The sequence below is a fragment of the Rhinolophus hipposideros genome, assembly GCF_964194185.1.
Source record: "Rhinolophus hipposideros genome assembly, chromosome: 2".
Taxonomy (NCBI): Eukaryota; Metazoa; Chordata; class Mammalia; order Chiroptera; family Rhinolophidae; genus Rhinolophus; species Rhinolophus hipposideros.
Window position 1 is genome coordinate 9,475,987 of NC_138048.1, and position 21,825 is coordinate 9,497,811.

The following is a 21,825-nucleotide window of genomic DNA, read 5'->3' on the forward strand; positions in this document are numbered from 1 at the left end:
GACAACATACATATTTTTGTAGGTTTTTTTTTTTCCAGTTAAGTAATGGAGAAGATGGAGACTGGAGAGGAAGCTACAACTGTGAATTACCAGTTTTCCATTCCATATCTCACAGATAATGTACAGTCCAGAGGCTGCGTCATTGTGTCTGGTACAAAGAGTTCATGTAAAGCATATAGGGAGGAGGGAGCATATTTTCCTCAGTGATGCCTCCAGCGTTGAAGGAGGGGCTGGTGAACAGTAATTTGGTTGTGGTGGAGGTTCTTGTTCACATACTACCCAAGGTATTGGCATTTCTTAATGCTGATTTTGCATGTAAAAGTATGCATACTTTGCCCAGGTTGCTAAATTAAGTAAATAACAGGTTTCCAGGATGGACATTGTAAGTATTGATTGGCTGATTTCCACTACCCAGTCTGAAAGCTTCTTTTAATTATATAGGCAAGTTATTTTGGCAAAAACGTAAAATAGACTTAAATAAAGATGGAAAAATCATCCCTTAAGTTGTTAGCAATCATGTTAGAAAATGAGATGTGTCTAGTGGATTGAATTGTAATGTCTAAATGCTTTTTTAAAAAATATCTTCTTTAATTTTGATTAGCATCATAATTTGGCAACTCTTAATATTTCTCATTTACTAATTTTTGTTTTCTTCCAGGGGCCACCTTATCTTAGTTCCAGAATTTAGCCTCCCTCTGGAATACTACCTAATCCCCTTCCTTATCATAGTTGGCATCTGTCTCATCTTGATAGTCATTTTCATGGTAGGTAAATTAATTTAAATACTTTAAAAAATAGTATGATGGCTCTAAAAAACAGTGTATTGAATGAGAAAAGCCTTACATAGAAGTACATATTGTATGAGTCCATTTGTAGAGCTGGTTCTGGAAGAGACAAAGATAATCTGTGTAAAGAAGAAAAAAATCAGACCAGTGATGGCTTCTTGGGGGCCAGCATTTACTGAGCAGCGTAGGAGGGAACTTTCTGGGGTTCCAGTTATGTTCTATATCTTGAGAGAGGTTTGGGTTGTTACTAATGCCTGAATCACCAAATTGTATATTTAAGTTTTGTGCATTTCATTGCATGTAAATTTTACCTAAAAAGAAAGAATTTTTAAAAAATACTAAAGTATGTATGTAATGACATACATGCAAGTATGTAATGACATACAGCAAGTAATGACATACATGCTGAAGTGTTTTGGGAGACGGATACTGATACCTGGAACTTTGTAAATAATTAAAATGAAAAAAGATTGATGGGCAAGGTAGAGGGGTGGATAGATATGTGATGAAAAGCAGTATAGTAGTAAAATGTTAATTGTAGAATCTAGGTAGTGGATATATGGGTATTTATTATAAAATTACTTCCACTCTTCTCTATGTTTGAAAATTTTCCTATTAAAATGTAAATAAAAGATAGTATGAGGGCTTGAGGTTAAGGGGACAAAACACTGATTACCACAGTATGGTCCCAGGCCTCTAGGCAGGTCTGCGAGGTCAAAATTATTTTCATAATAATACCAAGATATTATGTGCCTTAGTCACTGTCGTTCTCTCGGGGTTTATAGTGGCGGTTCCTAGGCGCTATCAAAACAAATTGAAGGCAGAAGCAGATATGAGAATCCTTCTGTATTCCATTAAGATAGATACTAAGAGATTTGCAAAGATGTAAAACAATCCCACAATTCTCACTAACTTTTGTTTTTCATAAAGAATATTTATATTAACATCCAAAGAGTTTATTAAAATTTTTATTAAAAATTAAATGCCAAATCTTTGAAATGTTCAGTCTTCGTATGATGCTATGGTATTTCTTTTCATTTACTTAGGTCTTTCATATCTATCAGTTTAATAATTTTTTTTCCTGTAAACATTTTACATGTCTTTTGTTAGACTTTTTTGAAATTACATTTTCTAGTTGGCTATCACTAGGCTATGAGAACATTACTGATTTCTTTCTACAAATTTTAATTTTGGAATAAAAAAATTACAATTTACAGAAAAATCACAAAGAAGAGAGTTCCTGTACATTTCTCATGTAGCTTCCCCATTGTTAACATTGTAAATGACCAGGGTCCATTTGTGAAAACTAAGACGCTGACATTGGTACATTATCAGTAACTAAACCCCTGACTTTGTACAGATTTCACCATTTGTCCATTAATGAACCCAGTCCAGGGTACCCCGCTGTATTTGGTTATCCCGTCTTCCCAGTCTCCTCTGATCTATGACAGTTTCTCAGTCTCTTCTTATTTTTCATGACCTTGACAGTCTTAAGGAATCCTGGTCAGGTATCCTGTAGAACGTCCCTCAGTCTGATGTTTTTCTTGTGATTAGACTGGGTTACAGGATTAAAAGAATAGGAGAGGTGAAATGCCCTTTTCGTCATGTCATGTCGGGGTACATTATATCTGCATAACATCATAATGATGTTAACCTTCCTCCTTGGCTAAGCTAATGTTTGCCAGGTTTTTCTCGTTCTCTATTCTGTTCTTCCTTTGGGAGTGCGATACTATGTGTAGCCCACCCTAAAGATGGAGAGGGGCAGGAATTAAGCTCTACGTCCTGGGAGTGGGAGTGAGTAGCTACATACATTATTTAGAATATACGGATCCTTTTGTAGGAAAGATTGATCTCTTCTTGGCATTTATTTATTCAATCATTTGTTTGTATTAATAGGTACTCATGTATGTTTATACTTTGGGTTATAATCCAGTACTACATTATTTTTCTTGTTTAAATTGTTTGAGCTTTGGCCATATGGAACTGTTAGGCTTGCTCCTATGTCCGTTTAATTGGATTCATCCTTTTGTGTTAAGTGCTTCTTTAGTGTCTGGTCCCATAAGAAGCTTCAGGCTCATCTTATAGTTTTCTTGCCCCCAGCCCTAGTGTCAGACATTTCTCCAAAGAACCCTGGTTTCTTTTATTGAAGAGTTTTACTTAGCAGTCATGATTTGGACATTATTGATTTTTATGTATTAATTTTATATCTATAAACTTGCTGAATTCTCCTATTCTCATAATTTGAATTAGTTGATTCTCTTGGGTTTTCAGTGTAGAAGCAAGGGTGTATAGAAAGTTGGAACAACAAACAAACAAAAAATACTCCTGGCAGACTGGGAATAGAAGTAAATACCCTTAAGCTAATAAAGATTATTGACTAAAAATTTAAACATCATTAAATGGTGAATTACTAGAAATTCCTTGAAATTCAGGAATGAAAAAAGGATGCCTATTGTTGTACCTTCTATTTGCATTGTATTAGATTTTCAAAAAAATATAGATTATATTTGTAAAAAAAGCAGTATAAGGATTAGAAATAAAGAAACCAAAATTTTATTTGCTTTTTTTTTTTAAATAATGAATGAGTGCTGAATTATGTCTTCTATCTGTTGTAACAGTCATTGTTTTTTCTCTCTTTTACTCTATTCCTATGTTGGACTACATTAATATGTTTTATAAATTTGTATTTTGGGGATAAATGATTTGATTATGATGTATCAATTTTATCTTTGCATTTTGGATTATTCGGGTTTCTAATATGGGTCAGTCAGTTTTACACACTTGGATATAAATGCAACAATCCTAAATAAAATTTTAGAAATCTGAATGTGCAGGTAAGAGAAGGGTTTTAATTTTATCGAGCAAGAATAATCTTGACATCAGAACTAGAGCACTGTTGGTAGGATGTTAAATGGAACAGCTACTTTTACAATTCTTAAAAAATTTAAACATAAATTACCATATGATCTAGCAATTCAACTTCTGAGTATATACATATATACCTCAAAGAATTGAAAGTAGGGTGTCGAAACTGTGTTCATAGCAGCACTATTTGCTATAGCCAAAGGTGGAAGCAACCCAGTTGTCCATTGATGGATGAGTCGATAAACAAAATGTGGTACACACATACAATGGGATATTATTCAGCCTTAAAAAGGAAGTTCTGACACATACTATAACGTGGATGAAACTTGAGGACGTTCTGCTAAGTGAATAAGCCAGTCACAAAAGGACAAGTGACTGTATGATTCTATTTATATGTGGTACCTAGCGTAGTTAGATTCAGAAACAGAAAGTAGAATGATAGTCCCTCAGGGGCTGTACGGAAGGGAGAATGGGGAATTATTGTTTAACAGGTACAGAGTTTCAGTTATGCAAGATGAAAAGAGTTTTATGGATAGATGGTGGTGATCATAGCACAACAATTGGAAAGTACTTAATGCCACAGAACTGTACACTTAAAGACAGTAAATTCTGTTGTTTGTATTTTACTATATTTTAAATAACATACAAATAAGTAGACAGGATAAAACTAGCCCCATAAAAACTGAAGCTTTTCCTTAGTTTCTATTTTCTAAAATAGCTTTTTTACAAAATTGGAATTATCTGTTACTTGACTTTTTGGTGAAGGTTGCCTTTAAAATCCTGTAGATCTACCGACCTTTGTTACAGTTACGTGGACATTCAGATGGTTGTCTACTTTTTAAAATTAACTTGTATTTCTAAGAAAGTGTCTGTTTTCAAATATAGTGGCATAAAGTGATTTATAATATTTACATACTTATATAACAATGTAAAGAGAATTTTACTATATCTGTGGAATTAGTGCTCTTTATTCATATCCATCTGTGCCTTGCACAGTGTTGTCAGAAGTTGAACTGTTTTTGCCTTTCAAAGAAGTAGACTTTGAGGGTTTTTCCTCCTTTCATTCAACAAGTATTTCTTCTGCACCTGGGATGAACTAGGCACTGCTCTAGGGTCTGAAGTTTCATCATTAACAAAATAGGTAAAAAATCCCTGATGTCAAGCAGCTTACATTCCAGTGGAATTGATATTCTAAATCTTCACTTTTGTTTTTATCTATTTCATGAATTTCTGCTGTTAGCATCATTATTTCTTTTCTTCTACTTTTGTTTGGATATATTGCTTTTCATTTTTCTAGCTTGTTCAGCTGAAAGCTTATTAATTTGTTTTCTTTCTAGTAATATACATTTAGGTTATAAATTTCTCTTTAACAGTCACTTTAGCTATAACTCATACATTTTGATAAGGAGTATTTTTATTTAGTTTAAGTTAAAATTTTTTAAATTGTTTTATATATGTTTCTTTACCACTCTTGACGTCTCCACACATGTGAAGGGGGAACTCAGTTACTGTAACTCCTTGCCCTTCACTCCCCTTTCACTCATTTGGTCTTAGGGCAGGTGAAGTATCTTACTGGTGTGGTACATTTGGGAAGAATAAATTACGGTGTGCTTGACTAAGCTCCACCTCTTTCTCAGGACCAACCTGCCTTCCGCTCTTCCAGAACTGGTTCTCCAATTCTGGGGGAGGGTGAAGGGAAGGCCAACTTCATTCCAGACTTGTCTTTGTCTGATCTGGGGAAGTCAGGCACTCTAAGTCTGTGGTTCAGTAAAAGCTTCTATTTCTTTCTCCACTGAATTAGGTACTCCACTTGCCTCCATCTGCCACTTCATCTTCTTATTTCTCAAGTTCATTAGAATACATGTGGCAAAGAGGCATGCTTTTTATAAGGGCTCCTCAAAAACTCAAAATCCATTGTGATTTCTTCTGTGACTTGTTGACTACTTTAAAAGTTTTAAATGTTCAAAGTATGTATTTTTTCCGTATCTTTTTTCCTATTGATTTCTAATTCAATTGCATTGTTAGAAAAAATTGTGTTTTATGGATTATTTGGTTATTTACAAATAACTTGCTTTTTGGTTATATGTTATAAATCATGTGTAAAAAGAATTGTGGCTTTCAAAGTTCCACATATGTCCATCTGTTTGAGTTTGTACATTTGTCTAGTCTTTTTTTTTAATGTTTTATATATTTAAGTGTATTTTTCTAGGACCCATCAGCTCCAAGTCAAGTAGTTGTTTCAATCTAATTGTGGAGGGCACAGGACACAGTGGCCCATGCAGGTATCGAACCAGCAACCTTGAGTTAAGAGCACTGCGCTCTAACCAACTAAGCTAACCAGCCTCCCCATAGTCTTTTTTTTTTTACTATGTTTAAAATAGCTTTATTGAAATATCCACATAACATAAAATTGACTCATTTTAAGTGTACAGTTTGATGGTTTTTTTGTATGTTCACAGAATTGTGCATTCATCACAATTGTCTATAGTTTTTTGCACTCTTCTATTTTCTAAAGCAGTGCTAGGCAATAAAACAATATTGTGAGTCACTTTTATTATAATTTAAAATTTTCAACTAGCCAAATTTAAAAAGGTATAAAAAACAGGCGAGATTAATTTAAATACTATATTTAACCTAATAAATCTAAAATGTATTTCAACATTCAATGAGTATAAATAATTATAAAATATTTTTACGTTCTTTTTGTACTAAATCTGCAATCTGGTGTGTGTTTTATACCTTCATAGCAAATCTCAGTTGAGACTAGTCACACTTCAAATGCTCAGGGCCACATGTACCGGGTGGCCACCCTATTAGACAGCATACGTCTATAGTCTTTAAATTTTTTGTCTGCTTGAACTATAAATTACTGAGCTTGTGCGTTTGTATACTTCTCTCCTAATTTTGTCATTTTCTAGGTGAAATGTCCTTTTTATCATTGTCATGACTATCTCCTAATGATGATTTTTGTCTTAAATTACATTTTACTTGATACACTATCTTTTCTTTTGCTTAGTATTGACATAGTATCTTTGTTACTTAATTTTTTACCTTATATTTGTCTTAATATGTTATTAAATTTTAATCTGTGTCTTATAAATAGCATATGGTTGAAATTTTTCTTTATCCAATATAATACACTCTTTTAAAATGGTGAATTTAATCCATTTACATTTTTATGATTACACATATATTTGGACTAATTTCTATTGTTTACATTATTGTTAATTCTGTTTTTTTTTTCTTCTGTGCAAATTTGGGTTACTCAACTTTTATGTATTCTCATTCTCTCTCTGTCTCTCTCCCACTGGTGTGAAAGCTTACATGGTGTTTTACTGGTCACTGATAATTTATTTAAAAACATTTATTGATGTGTGATTAGCATATAATAAACTGCATATACTTAAATTGTATAATTCGGCAAGTTTTGACATATGTATCTGTGAAACCACCACCATAATCAACAAAATATCGATCAGCTCAAAAAGTTTCCTCATCGCCCTTGGTAATACCTCTTTCTAACCCCTTCCAATTTCCCTTCATGTCCCACTCAACTTTATCCCTAGGCAGCCGCAGATCTGCTTGTGGTCACTATTGCATTTCTACAACTTTATATATTATACACAGAATCATAAATTAGTACTTGTGTCTTCTTTCTCTCAGAATAATTATTGTGAGATTCATATATGTCATTGAATACATTGATTATTTCTCTTTTTATGAGAGAAAAATGCTCTATATATTTATTAGATAAAGAGGTCATATAAGTAAATAAGAACATTGAAACCTTGATAGCCAAATGCAAAAGAGCACAGGTAGTTAATGTATGTCAGGGAAATAGAATCAATGATCAAAATACAGTAAAAAGGAAACCCAAAACACAGTGATTCTCACTTGTAAGTGAAGTTAGGTAAATGAAAACAACAAAGTGGCCTCATTTTTCACTTTTTAAATTGAATTTAAAAATAGGTATTACTCTATTCTCTTTTTTCAATTATAGTTGACATTCAGTATTATTTTATGTTAGTTTCAGGTGTACAGCGTAGCAGTTAGACATATATTTATGAAGTGATACCCCCTGGTAAGTCTAGTACCCACCTGGCACTATACATAGTTATTACATTATTATTGACTATAGTTCCTCTATTGTACTTTATATCCCTGTGACTATTTTGTAACTACCAATTTGTACTTCTTAATCCCTTCACCTTTTTCACACACACCCTTTACCCCCTGCCCCATCTGGTAACCATGAGTTTTTTTTCTCTGTGAATCTTTTTCTGTTTTGTTTTTTATTTATTTTGTTGTTTAAATTATATTTGTCTCTCTCAGTCTGACTTATTTCACTTAACGTAATACCCATTAGGTCCATCCATGTTGTTGCATGTTCATTTCTTTTTATAGCTGAGTTATATTCCATTATATGAATATACCACAGTTTTATTTATCCATTTATATGTTGATGGACATTTGGGTTGTATCTAGTTTTTGGCTATTACAAATAAAGCTGACATGTACATTTGGGCATGGACGTTTGTGTACAAGTTGTTATATGGATATATGCATTCATTTCTATTGGGTAAATATATGTAGGAGTGGGATGATGGGGTCATATGGTAAATGTATGTTTAAATTTATAAGAAACCACTCAACTGTTTTTCAATGTGGTGGTACCATTTTACAATCCTACCATTATTGTATCAGAGTACCAGTTTCTCCATTTCCTTGACAATACTTGGTATAGTCAGTCTTTTTAATTTTAGTCATTCTAACAAGTGTATAGTGGTATTTGTAGTTTGAACTTTTGTTTTACTATGAACTAATTTGTTAAGCATCTCTTCAAATGTTTATTTGCCATCCGTATATCTTCTATGGTGAAATGTTTATTCAAATATTTTGCCCATTTTTTTGTATTGGGTTAAGTGTTTTCTTATTATTGAGTTTTGAATTCTTTTTCTATTACGGATACAAATCCCTTACCAGATATGCAGTTTACAAGTATTTGTAACTGTGACTTGTCATTTATTGCTTAACAGTGTCATTTGAGGATAGAAATCCTTAACATTTGTCAAGATTTTCTTTTATAGATGTTGCTTTTGGCATTTGGTTCTGGCTTTGTGGGCTTCCTTTTTATTCTTGCAAGCATAGTAATTTATAGTTGAAAACATTTGTGGTAGATGTGTTCTGTAGTTTGTTGTTGGAACTGAAAGTGCAGTGACTAATAAGTGTATGTTGAAAATTTTTTTAGTTTACAACTTACAGGAATTTCAACCCTCTCTATCTTCTTGAAACCAGTGGAGTCTTAGAACCTATAGCTTACCATTTGTACTTTTGCAAACAGTTGTATGTTATTTATAATATTTCTGTCAGAGTAAATTAAAGATAATTTAGGTCAATGAATAAAAATTCAAAGACCGTGTTTCTCCGAAAATAAGACCTAGCCAGACAATCAACTCTAATGCGTCTTTTGGCCCCAAAATTAATATAAGACCTGGTATAATGTTATGTTATGTTATGTTATTATGTAAGACCCAGTTTTACAGTAAAATAAGACCTGTTCTCATAATTAATTTTTGATCCAAAATATGCATTATAGCTGGTTGTCCAGCTAGGTCTTATTTTCAGGGAAACACGGGAATAATTTAATGGGGAAAATTAATCGTAAGTGCAGTTTAATACTTTAATAATATTGCCATTAGGATTTAAGTAAATTGAATTGATTTGCAGCAGCTATCCAGAAACTTAAAAGATATTTGTGATTTTAATGGCCATTTTCTGTTTGCATGTTTAATATGATTCCTTTTTTCCCTTTTACTTTTAGATCACAAAATTTGTCCAAGATAGACATAGAGCTAGAAGAAATAGACTTCGTAAAGATCAACTTAAGAAACTCCCTGTACATAAATTCAAAAAAGGTAAGCGAATACTTTTAGTTTTTAAATAATCACCTTTGTTTATTAAATAATACCTGGGGACCATGCTCTTCATTCTACCTGTTGAGTTCTTGCCATGCGCTGTGCCTAACGGTAATGACTGAGTGCGTGCGGGACGTGCGCTTTACTGCGGCACAGCCTCCTGAAGGCAGGCAGGGCACGTGGGCTGCAGAGAATTTACAAACAGTAATGAAACTGACCGAAATGCTTTTTATTATCACCATATGCCGCAGTTTTAAGCATCAGTAGATTAAGTACTTCTCTGTGCCAGGGTAGCCTGTTCCCACTGACCTTCCGACTCTCTCCCACTGTACAGCAGTGGGGCTTTTCTTTTTATTGTCTAGCAATGTCTAAGAGCAGAAGTTTTTAATTTTAATGAAGTCCCTCTTACTAGTTTTTCCTTTCATGGATCGTTCTTTTGGTTGTGTGCCTAAAAACTCCTTGTCAAACCCAAGGTCACCTAGATTATCTGTGTTATCTTCTAGAAGTTTTATAGTTTGCCTTCTATGTTTAGGTGTATAATTCATTGTTAGTTATTTTTTGGGAATGGTGTAAGGTCTGTGTCCAGATTTTTTTTTTAAATATTTCTTTTTATTCTGGTAAAGTATGTATGTAACATAAAATTTGTCATTTTAACCATTTTAACTCAGTAGTATTAATTACATTCAAAATGTTTTTGCAACATTACCACTATCTATTTCTAAGACTTTTTCATCACTCTAGAAACTCTGTATCCCTTAAACAATAACTTCCTGTTCCCGCCTCCCGCCAGTCTCTGGTAACTTACCTCTAATCTACCTTTTCTGTCATTAAGAATTTGCCTGTTCTAGGTATTTACTTAGCATTATGTTTTCATGGGTTATCCATGTTGTAACATGTTTCAGAATTTCATTGCTTTTTATGGCTGGATAGAATTCCATCCTAGGTTTTTGCCACTTTCTGTTTATCCATTTATCTGCTGATGGACACTTGGGTGGCTTCTACCTTTTGGTTACTGTGAATAATGCTGCAATGAAAATTGGTGTAAAAGTGTATGTTTGAGTTCTTGGATACAGTTCTTTTGAGTACATACCCAAGAATGGTATGACTGGGTCCCATGGTAACCCTATGTTTAATTTTTTAAAAACTGCCATACTGCCTTCCACAGCCACTGCATTATTTTACATTTCCAGCAGGAATGCACAGGGGATCTTATATCTCCACATCCTAGTCAATGCCCTTGAAGCACAAAAGTTTTTAATAAAGATGCAGTCCAATTTCTCTGTTCTTTTTTTTGTTAATGCTTTTTGTGTCATAATTAAGAATACATTGCCAAGTCCTAGGAAATGAAGATTTACCTTTATTTTTCTTCTAAGAGTTTTATAGTTTTAGCTCACACTAGGTCTTTAATCAGTTTTGAGTTAATTTTTATAACTAGTGTGAGGTAAGGCTCCAGCTTTATTCTTTTGCATGTGGAAATGCAGTTGTCCCAGCATCATTTGTTAAAGAGACTATTATTGAATTATCTTTTACCCTTGTGAAAACTATTGGCCATAGATGTATGGGTTTAGTTTTAGACTCACATCTGTTCTAGTGGTCTGTATGTCTGCTTATGAGTGCCAGTACCACTCACTTTTGATTACTCTAGATTTGCAGTACATTTTAAAATTAGGAAGTGTGAGTCCTCCAATTTTGTTCTTCTTTCCGCAAGATTTTTTGGCTATTCAGAATCCTTTGCAATTCCATTTGAATTTGAGGATCAAATTCTCCATTTCTGTAAAAAAAAAAAAAAAAAGGCTATTAGAATTTTAATAGTGATTATGATGAATTTGCAGACTGCTTATGGAAATATTGACATCTTAACAATAGTAAGTCTTCCAATCCATGAACATGGAATGTCTTTCCATTTATTTAGGTCTTCTTTAATTTCTTTCATCAATGTCTTATAGTTTTCAGTGTACAAATCTTTCGCCTTTTTTGTTAGATGTTTTCCTAGGTTGTGTTTTTTTAGATGCTACTGCAAATGGAATTGATTTCTTAATTTCCTTTTTGAATTGTTCATTGCTGGTGTCTAGAGAATCCCAACTGATTTTTATATGTGGATCTTGTAACCTGCAGCTTGGCTGAATTTATTAGTTCTAGCAGCTTTCTTGTAGGTTCTTTGAGATTTTCTATGTGTAGGATCATGTCATCTGAATAAACATAGTTTGGGTTGCTTTTATTTCTTTTTCTTGTCCAGCTGCTCTGGGTAGAACCTCCAGTACAACGTTAAATAGCAGTGGTAAAAGTTTGCACCTTTGTTTTGTTCCTAAAAGCTTTCAGTCTTTCACCATTGAGTAGGATGTTAGCTATGTGATTTTCACGGTGCCCTTTATTCTGCTGATATTATGCTCTCTTTTATAAAGATTCATTTTTTGGCATTTCCACCTGTTGTGGCACCATTTGTTAAAAAGACTGTCGTTTCTCTCTTGCTCTGCTGTCAAGGAGCAGTTGACTGTATTTGTGTGGATCTATTTTCTTGGCTTTCTATTTTGTCCCATTTATTTGTCTGTCTGTTCTTTCAGCAATTCCATACTGTCTTGATTATTGTAGCCTTTTGTAAGTTTTGAAGTAGGGTAGTGTCAGTCCTTCAACTTTCTTATTCATCTTCAATATTGTATTGGCTATTCTGGTCTTTTGCCTTTCCATATAAACTTTTGAATCAGTTTGTCAATATCCAAAAAAGAAAAGAAATTCTGGTATTCGGACTGGGATTGCCTTGAATCTCTGCTCATGGTGTATAATTTTAATATACACTGTTGGATTCAATTTACTAAAATTCTATTGAGGATTTATCTATGTTCATGAGAAATATTAGTCAGTACTTTTCCTTCCCTGTAATGTTTTGTCTGGTTTTTGTATTAGGGCGTGAATTAGAAGTATTCCCTCCACTTCTGTTTTCTAGAACAGGTTGTAAAGAATTGGTATGAGTTTCTCCTTGTGTGAGTTTTGTTAGATTTTATCTTTCATGGAATTGGTCCACTTCATCTGTTATCAAATTTGTAGGCATACAATTGTTCATGTTATTTCTTTATTGTCCTTTTAATATACATGGAATCAGTAGTGATGACCCCTTTTTCATTTCTGATATTGGTAATTTGTTTTCTTTTAGCCTGACTAGAGGTATAGATATTACTGGTCTTTTCAAGGAACCACCATTTTTTTAAAATGATTTTTTTTCAATTACAGTTGAAGTACATTTTATTAATTTCAGGTGTACAACACAGTGATTAGACATTTATATAATTTATAAAATGATCACCCCAATAAATCTAGCACTCATCTGACACCATACATAGTTATTATAATATTATTGACTACATATTCTTGATGCTATACTTTACATCCCCATGACTGTTTTGTAACTACCAGTTTGAACTTCTTAATCCCCTCCCTTTTCAAAGCTGGCAATTGTCAAAATGTTCTCTGTAGCTATGAATCTGTTTCTGTTTCATTTGTTTGTTTGTTCTGTTCTTTATATTCCACATATAAGTAAAATCATAGTGGCATTTGTCTTTGTCTGACTCACAATTCAGTACAGTACCCTTTAGGTCCATCCATGTTGTTGCAAATGGCAAGATTTCATTCTTTTTTATGGCCAAGTAATATCCCACTGTATATATTAGTATGTACCACCTCTTTATCCATTCATCCATTGATGGACACCCCGGCTGCCTCCGCATTGTAAACAGTGCTGCCGTGAACATATGGATGCATGTGTCTCTCCAAAGTCGTGTTTTGGGTTTCTTTGGGTAGATACCCAGCAGTGGAATGGCTGGCTTCCTTGTCTCTTGTTATAGTCTTTGTTTTAAAGTCTGTTTTGTCTTGTATAAGTGTTGCTACCCCAGCTTTATTTTTAAGTTCCATTTTCATGAAATAGTTTCTTTCCATTCCTTTACTTTTAGTCTGTATTTCTTTTGCTATGAAGTGAGTAGGTTTCCTGTGGATTCCAGTGTGTGCAGTGTCCCTGGTCACCTGAACCAGGTGCTCCAAGTGTGTCCCTTGTGTGGGTTGTGTGCCCTCCCGTTGTAGTTGACCCTTGGGTGCTGTTTGCATGTTAGTGGGAAGGATTGACCTTTAGGCTGATTGGTTGTGAGTACTGGCCGTGACTGTAGTGGAGGAACTGTTGTGCAGGGGCTGACCCTATGGAGCAGGATTTGCTTTAGTGGGACTCTGGTCTCTGCCCAGTCTGCGCTTTGGGTGTGTCTTTTTGTGGAGGTGCTTGTGTGGTGCTCTGGTGTGGTCTAAAGCTGGCCATTAGGTGTATTGGTGCTAGGGCCTCTTGGCAAAAGCTCTGTTTCAGGCCAAGTTCAACCACAGCCTGTACCCTGCCTTGGGCCACCTGTCATGAGCCACAAAGCAATCTACAGATGGCAGCCACCCACGCTGGGCTTGGAGGTGCCTCTAGAGGACAAGCTGTGAACAGGGTGGCTGCCACTAGTGCTTGTCTGGGGGCTGCTCAGCAAGACGTGTGGTGCATGTGAACCTTTGAGAGATTTTAAAGAAGTGCTCAGCATGAGCCAAGACAGGCCATCTGTATGGAAAACTCACTGGAAGTGTCTTGGGTGGGTCTTCAAGTCAGGTGGGGGAGGGTCTCAGGGACACACCGGGGCAGAGCGGACGGTGTTAGCCAGGTTGGTGGAGACTAAGATGTGGTGCCCACCTGCACGCGCAGGCAGGGTGAGGGAGGGCTCAACAAAGGAACGATGGCTCCTGGCAGCACTTCTGTCTGGGAGCAAGCTGCCCCTCCAGCCCTCACTTGAAGCCAGACAATTCACTTCCTCCCTGTTGTCCTAGCATCTTTCAAGCTGCTGGCCCACCGCTGGACCTCAGAGCAAGTGAGTCTAGCAGCGAGTGAACCTGTGCACAGGCCCTTTAAGAGGAGTGCCTGGGACTCTAGAAGCCTTCCATCTCACTCAGCCACAATCTCTGCTGGTTTTCACAGCTGGAAGTTCTCGAGACTTCTCTTCCTGGCACGGGGACCCCTCACTTCTCTGGGGGTCCTCCACAGCTGAAATATCCCTCCAGATTTTTAACTGCCACACGTTGGTGTGGGACTGGCTCATTCCATATCTTTGCCTCTTATCAGTCCTGAGGTGGCTTCTTCTGTGTATGCTTAGTTGTAGTGTTTCTGTTCAGCGGACTTCAGGCGTTTCTCAATGATGGTTGTTCCATAGTTTAGTTGTAATTTTAATGTGGTCGTGAGAAGAAGCAAGCACCTTTTTTACCTACTCCACCATCTTGACCAGAAATCTCAAGAACCAGCTTTTTGTTTCATTGATTTTTCTCTGTTGATTTCCTGTTGTCATTGATTTCTTTTTTAATTTTTATTTCTTGTGATGTTTTTGGGTTTAATTTGCTCTTCATTTTCTATTTTCCTAAGGATTAATGACTCTTCTTTACACACACACACACACACACACACACACACACACACACACACACACATCCATTGCTATAAATTCCCCCCTAAGCATTGCTTTCATTGCATTCCACAAATTTTGATAAGGTTTGTTTTCATTTAGTTAAAATAGTTTAAAATTTCTTTTGAGGTTTCTCCTTTGATCCATGTGTTATTTAGAAGTGTGTTGTTAAATCTCTAAGTATTTGGGGATTTTCCAGCCCTCTTTTTGATATTGATTTTTAGTTTCAACATTGTGGTCTGAGAGCAGATATTGTATCATTTCTTTTAAATTTGTTCAGATGTGCCTTATGGCTCAGATCTATCTTTGTGAATGTTCCATGTGAACTTGAAAAAATATATATAGCATTTCCTCGAATAATGTCATTTGTTTCAATGCTGTTTCATTAGTGTTGATGAAATACCTTAGGAACTTATATTTTATTTATATCTATTAGCCTATGGTAAAACTGGTTTCGTTATATGTCATTTCACTTAAAAGTTCCTGCATCTATCAATGTTCAGTGAGAACTTCCTGTATTCTGCTTCTGATTGGATGAAATTATACCCAGTTGATTGCTGTTGCTGTTGAGTTAAACTATATCCTTACTTATCATGGTTTCTAGTTTTCTTCTATCTTTGTCTGGTTTTGGTATCATGGTAATGATGGCCCCATAAAATGGGTTTGTGAGTATTTCCTCCTCTTTGCTTTTTTGGAAGAGATTGAGATGGATTGGTGTTAATTCTTTTTTAAATATTTGGTAGAATTTATCAGGTAAGCTATCTGGTCCTGGGTTTTTCTTTATTGGGAGGTTTTTGATTACTACTTCAATCTCTTCACTAATTATAGGTCTGTTCAGATTTTTTACTTCTTCATGATTCAGTCTTGGTAGGTTTTACAATTCTAGGAATTTATCCATATTTTCTCAGTTATTTAATTTGTTGGCATATATAATTGTTCGTAGAGAAGTCTCTTAATCCTCTTTATTTTTGTGACATCAGTTGTAATATCTCCTCTTTCATGTATAATTGTAGCTATGAGTCTTCTCTTTTTCTTAATTATTCTAGCTAGTGGTTTGTCAATACTGTTGATCTTTTCAGTGAACCAACTTTTGGTTTCATTGATATTTTCCCATTTTTTATGCTCTATTTCATTTATTTCTGCTCTAATCTTTCATATTTTCCTCCTTCCACTAACTTTGGGCTTAGTTTCTTCTTCCTTTTCTAGTTCCTTGAGGTATTAGGTTAAATTATTGATTTGAGATCTTTCTTCTTTTGCTGTATCTCACAAGTTTGCTATGTTTTCATTTTTGTTTGTCTCCAGATATTTTCTAAATTTCCTTGTGATTTTTTTTCTGAACCATCAGTCATTTAAGAATATATTATCCATTATTTGTGGATTTAATTTTAAATTTGTTAATATTTGTTTTGTGGCCTAATATGTGGTTTACCTTGGAGAATAGAATGTTCCATGTGCTCTTGAGATGAATGTATATTTTGCTATTGTTAGGTGGAGGGTTCTGTATATGTGTTTGGTACAATTGGCCTATGTTGTTCACATCTCTTGTGTCCTTACTTAACTTCTGTGTGGTTGTTCTACCATATCTGATACTGGGGTTTTGAAATTTCCTACTACTGTTGTGCTGCTGTCTCTATTTCTGGCTTTAGTCTGTCAATGTTTGCTCCATATATTGGGTGCTCTAATGTTAGGTTGTGTATATATTCATAATTGTTACAGCTTCCTGGTGAACTGATGTTTTATTATTATATAACATCTTAGTCTCCTGTGAAAAGAATTTATCTTAAACTCTATTTTGTCTGATATATATGTGGCCACCCATGCTCACTTTAGGCTCCCATTGGCATGGGATATCTTTTTCCAGCCTTTCATTTCTACCCTACATGTGTACTTAGATCTAAAATAAATCTCTTGTAAACAGCATATAGTTGGATCTTGTTTTTTTTTTTTTTTTTTTGTTCAGTCAGCCAATCTGTGTCTTTTAATTGGTTCATTTAATCCATTTACATTTAAAGTAATTACTACTAGGGAAGGACTTACTATTGCCATGTTTTTAATCATTTTCTGTCTTGTAGCCTTTTTGTTTCTTTTTTCTCCTCTTGCTGTCTTCCTTTGTGTTTTCTTGATCTTTTTTGTAGTGACACGTTTTGATTTCCTTCTCATTTGCCTTTGTGTATATTCTTTCAATATTTTCTTTGTGGAAGAAATTTTTTTACTGGATATAATATTCTTCTTTGGCAGTTATTCTCATTTGGTACTTCAAATATACCGGCGGTGCCAAAAAAATGTATACAAGTGGACACTTGGGTCAGCATTGCTCAAGCAGTACTTTGTCAAAATCAGAAGTGTCTGGACGCTGATGGTAACCACTTTGAGCACCTCTTGTAATGGCATAAGTCAAATGAGACTTGTATTCATCTTTTGTTATCAGTATATATTGAATATTACAATTTTAATACAGTTTTCCTTTCTTAAAATATGTATACATTTTCTTGGCACCCTCTGTATACACACACACACGCCACGTCTTTATCCATTCATCTATTTATGGACATCTAGGTTGCTTCCATATCTTGGCTATTACTAATAATGCTGCAGTGAACATAGGAGTGCATATATCTTTTCAAATTAGTGTTTTTGTTTTCTTCTGATGAATACCCGGAAGTGGAATTGCTGGACCATATGGCAGCTCTAGTTTTCAATTTTTGAGGAATATCCATACTGTTTTCCATAGTGGCTGTACCAATTTATATTATATTTGTATTCCCACCAACAGCGTACAAAGGTTCTCTTTTCCCCACATCCTTGCCAGTACTTGTTATTTGTTGATTTTTTGATGAAAGCTATTCTGACAGATGTAAGGTGATAGCTTGTTGTTTTAATTTGCATTTCCCTGATAATTAGTAATTTTGAGCACCTTTTCATGTCAGTTAGCCATCCTTATGTCCTCTTTGGAGAAATGTCTATTCAGGTCCACTACCCATTTCTTTAATTGGATTGTTTTTTTTTGTTGTTAAGTTGTATGAGTTGCATATACATTTTGGATATTAACCCCTTATTGGATGTATCATTTGTGAACATCTCTCATTCTGTTTTTTGCACTGTGAAGTAGTAGTCCCTACTACTTTTTTATTTCATGTAGTCCCATTTGTTTATTTTTTTTTCCTTATGTTATCCTTGCTCAAGGAGACATACCATATTTTCTGTGTATAATGTGCTCCAATGTATAATGCACACCCACGTTTTTGGCCCAAACTTTCAGGGAAAAGAATCTTTCATTTTAATTTTTAAATTTTTTTATTTTTTTATTTTTTTTTCATTTTAATTTTTTAATTTAAATTTTTATTTGTTTACATTTAGGTACTTGTTTTTTAGTATTATAAAGGAATTTTAGCACTTATTTTTTGACATGTTATCATACAAGAAATTTTATGTAACATAATTACAAAGCACAAGAATAGATACAAGGTACAAGAAATTTTATGTACTGGTAACAAATTTATGATATTTACACGTCATAGAAGGCCAAGAACTCTTCATCGCTGCAAGTTTGTCGTAAGTTCAACAAAATTGATTATTGTATTCCAGGGTATTATTTTGCATGTGTATATTGTTACTGATTTCTAGAGCTACACTTTTAACTCAGAAGCATAAATAAAAGAATTAAAAACATTTATGTAGATACGGAATTTGTACTACCCATGTATAATGGTCATCCTTATTTTTCCCTCACAAATTTGGGCAAAAAGAGTAATCATTATACAGAGCAAAAGACAGCATTCAGAAAGATATTGCTAAGAGTGATGTCACAGAGTTTACTGCCTGCATTTTCTTCTAGGAGTTTTATGGTTTCCATTCTTGAATCCATTTTGAGTTAATTTTTGTATATGGTGTAAGAAATTGGTCCAGTTTCACCTTTTTGCATGTATCTGTCCAATTTTCTCAACACCATTTATTGGAGGGACTATCTTTACCCCATTGTACATTCTTGGCTCTTTAGTTGTAGATTAATTGGCCATATAAGCAAGAATTTATTTCTGGGCTCTATTCTTCTACTTACCTGTTTTTATACCGGTACCACACTGTTCTGATTATTGTAGTTTTGTAATACAGTTTGAAATCTGGGAGTATGATACCTCTGACTTTGTTCTTCCTCAAGTTTTCTTTGGCTAATCATGGTTTTTTGTGGTTCCATATAAATTTTAGGGTTCGTGCTAGTCCTGAGAAGAATGCCATTGGTATTTAATAAGAATTGCAGTCGATCTGTAGATTGCTTCAGGTAGTAAGGACATTTTAACAATATCAATCCTTCCAATCCATGAACACAGTATATTCTTCTCTTTATGTGTATCCTCTTCAATTTTTTTAATGTCTTATTGTTTTCAGAGTACAGGTCTTTTGCCTCTTTGGATAAATTTATTGGCAGTACTTTTTAATTTTTTGGCAATTCATACATTTTCATTTCTTTAGATTTGGTTTCTGGAGATTTAATTTACTTAAAGTGCCATGGTTCTGTTTCTGTCTATATCTTGTATTCTTTTCTTATCGGAATTTTGGCATTTCAAGAATCATTCGCCTCTCCAGACTTTGCAGTCTGGTTTCAAACATGTAGGACTTGCTCCACTCGACACATTCCGGATATGCGTCCGCTTGTGCTTGTGCATGTAATCTACTTGAAGAGGTTTCCCTGTTTCTATTCAGGAGCTTCCCCCGATGTCTGTGTGTGATTTTGCAGCCTCTCTGTGCTGTAGTAAATTGTGATACCGGAGCGCTCTACCCAGTGTGTGTCTGTCGTACTGCAGATTCTTGTGCATGGTTCATCCTCTTTGCTCTCAGACCCCCAGTCTGGCGTCATTCTTGTAAATACTTGGATATATCAAGGCGTACATTCTGCATCTTTCCCTCCCCAGGTAGAAGGCAGGACTTGGGGGTTTCTTCCCAAAGGTGCCCGCCAGGGGGGAGAGGCTCTGGTGCGAGAGAGTGGACAATGTTATGAATGTTCTTCCTGGGCTTTTATGCTGTTGGTGTCACCCTTGCCTGGGGTGCAAGGACCTTTTAACTGTTTGTTTGGGTTTCTGACAGAGGCATTTAATCTGTTTGTTATTGTTAAGTCTGTGTCTCCATGGCGGAAGGTGGACCTAGGCTTCCTGTTCTGCCATCTTGCTTATACCACTCCTCTCCTTCACTTTTGAAGTGAAGAGGACAGATTTCTGTGTTGGTGGTTTTCATTCCCCTTAACACTAAATATTTCACTCCACTCTCTTCTTGCTTGCATGGTTTCTGAAGAGAACTGAATGTTATTCTTATCTTTGTCCTGTATAGGTATGATGTTTTTTAACTCTGGGTTCTTTCAAGATTATTTTTTTGTTTTCAGTTTTTTGCAGTTTGAACATGGTGTGCCTAGGTGCGTTTCGGCATTATCCTGCTTGGTGTTCTATGATTTTTCTGGACCTCTGTTTTGCTGTCTTACATTAACATGGGGACATTCTCAGTCATTATTGCTTCAAATAGTGCTTCTGTTCTCTTTCTTCTCTTTCTGGTATTCCTATCGTGAATAGGATGCACCCTGTTTTAGTTGTCCTACAGTTCTTTGATTTGCCCCCTCTCTCTTATTACCTATGTCTAGTCCCCAAATCTAATGAGTTTTCAAAATGATGATTGGATCTGATCATTTCTGTCCATTCTTACTGTCACTGTGTCGTGCGAGCCTGCATCAGTTTATTACTGGAATTGGGAGCGCCAAGCAGGCCTGTCTTCCTGTCTCCGGTTCGCTTCTGCGTCTTAGGCCCAGGGCCCCCCAGCACATTGGTGAAGAATTTGTAAGATGTGTTTTCACATGTCAATCCATCATTCCCTGCGTGGCCTTTCCTGCCTAAGAGATCCCATCAGCCCTCATCTTGGTATTCAGAGCTTTTTATAATTCGGCTCCCCCATACTCATCCAACCTCACTTTCCACTACTCCTTATTTCTAATCTTGCATAACTTTGACATTACCGTGTTCATTTCTTCTCTGCAATGCTTTTAACTGTTTACTCTTCCAGTAGTGCCTTTTTCTCCTTAGTTTTCCTAAATCCCTTTTATCTTGAAGGCCTGACCCTAGTCCCTCTCTAAGAACTCTTGTCCAGTATCTCCTGGTACAATGAGCACATCTTTCTATCTTCTGATTATCAGTAGACACAGTATTTACTATTTCCTCTGTGCAAACATTATATTCCTTATAGTACTTTGTTGCATATTTTCTTGTTGTCTTGAGAGTTGGCTGGCACATTCAATATTGAATTAAGATGGTAAAATCTGAGGTCAGTCTTACTCCGTCAGTTATAGATATCTAGAATTTGTCTATGTTACATAAAAATATTTAGCTTTATGTGATTAGGTCCTCCACTTAGCAGTTGGAGGCCGAAATCAGGATTTCCTGGGACTAACTTGTGTTGTTATTCACATTCCTTCAGTAAATACTGACGGAGTACTTTTACTATGTGTCAGGCACTGTTCTAGGTCTCAGGGAAACAGCAATAAACATAACAGAAAAACAAAAACTGCCTTTGTGGAGACAACCAGACAAATAAGTAAAGAAATAAAGTCACAAAGCAATAAGTGGGATGAGTGATGGAGGAAGGGATGGGATGCTATTTTAGATAAGATGGGAAGACCTCTCTGAGGGGGCACTTGGAACTGAGGTCTAAATGAAGTGGGAAAATAGACAGTTGGGGGAGGGGAGGGGAGAACTTTGCAGGCGGAGGAATAGCAAGTGCAGAGGCCCTGATAGAGTGTGTTTGATCTGCTAAAGTTGTACATCATAA

General features: G+C 35.2%; 1 protein-coding gene across 7 annotated transcripts in view; it reads left to right on the top strand.

Moving 5' to 3' along the window:
- RNF13 (ring finger protein 13) overlaps positions 1-21,825 on the top strand; it is a 124,525-nt gene that overhangs the window by 97,007 nt on the left and 5,693 nt on the right. For all 7 annotated transcript variants that reach the window (XM_081026497.1, XM_081026499.1, XM_081026498.1 and 4 more), the window contains 2 exons: positions 659-764; positions 9,472-9,565. In XM_081026497.1, the coding sequence (XP_080882623.1) occupies positions 659-764; positions 9,472-9,565 (200 nt within the window). The remainder of the gene's footprint in view (positions 1-658; positions 765-9,471; positions 9,566-21,825) is intronic.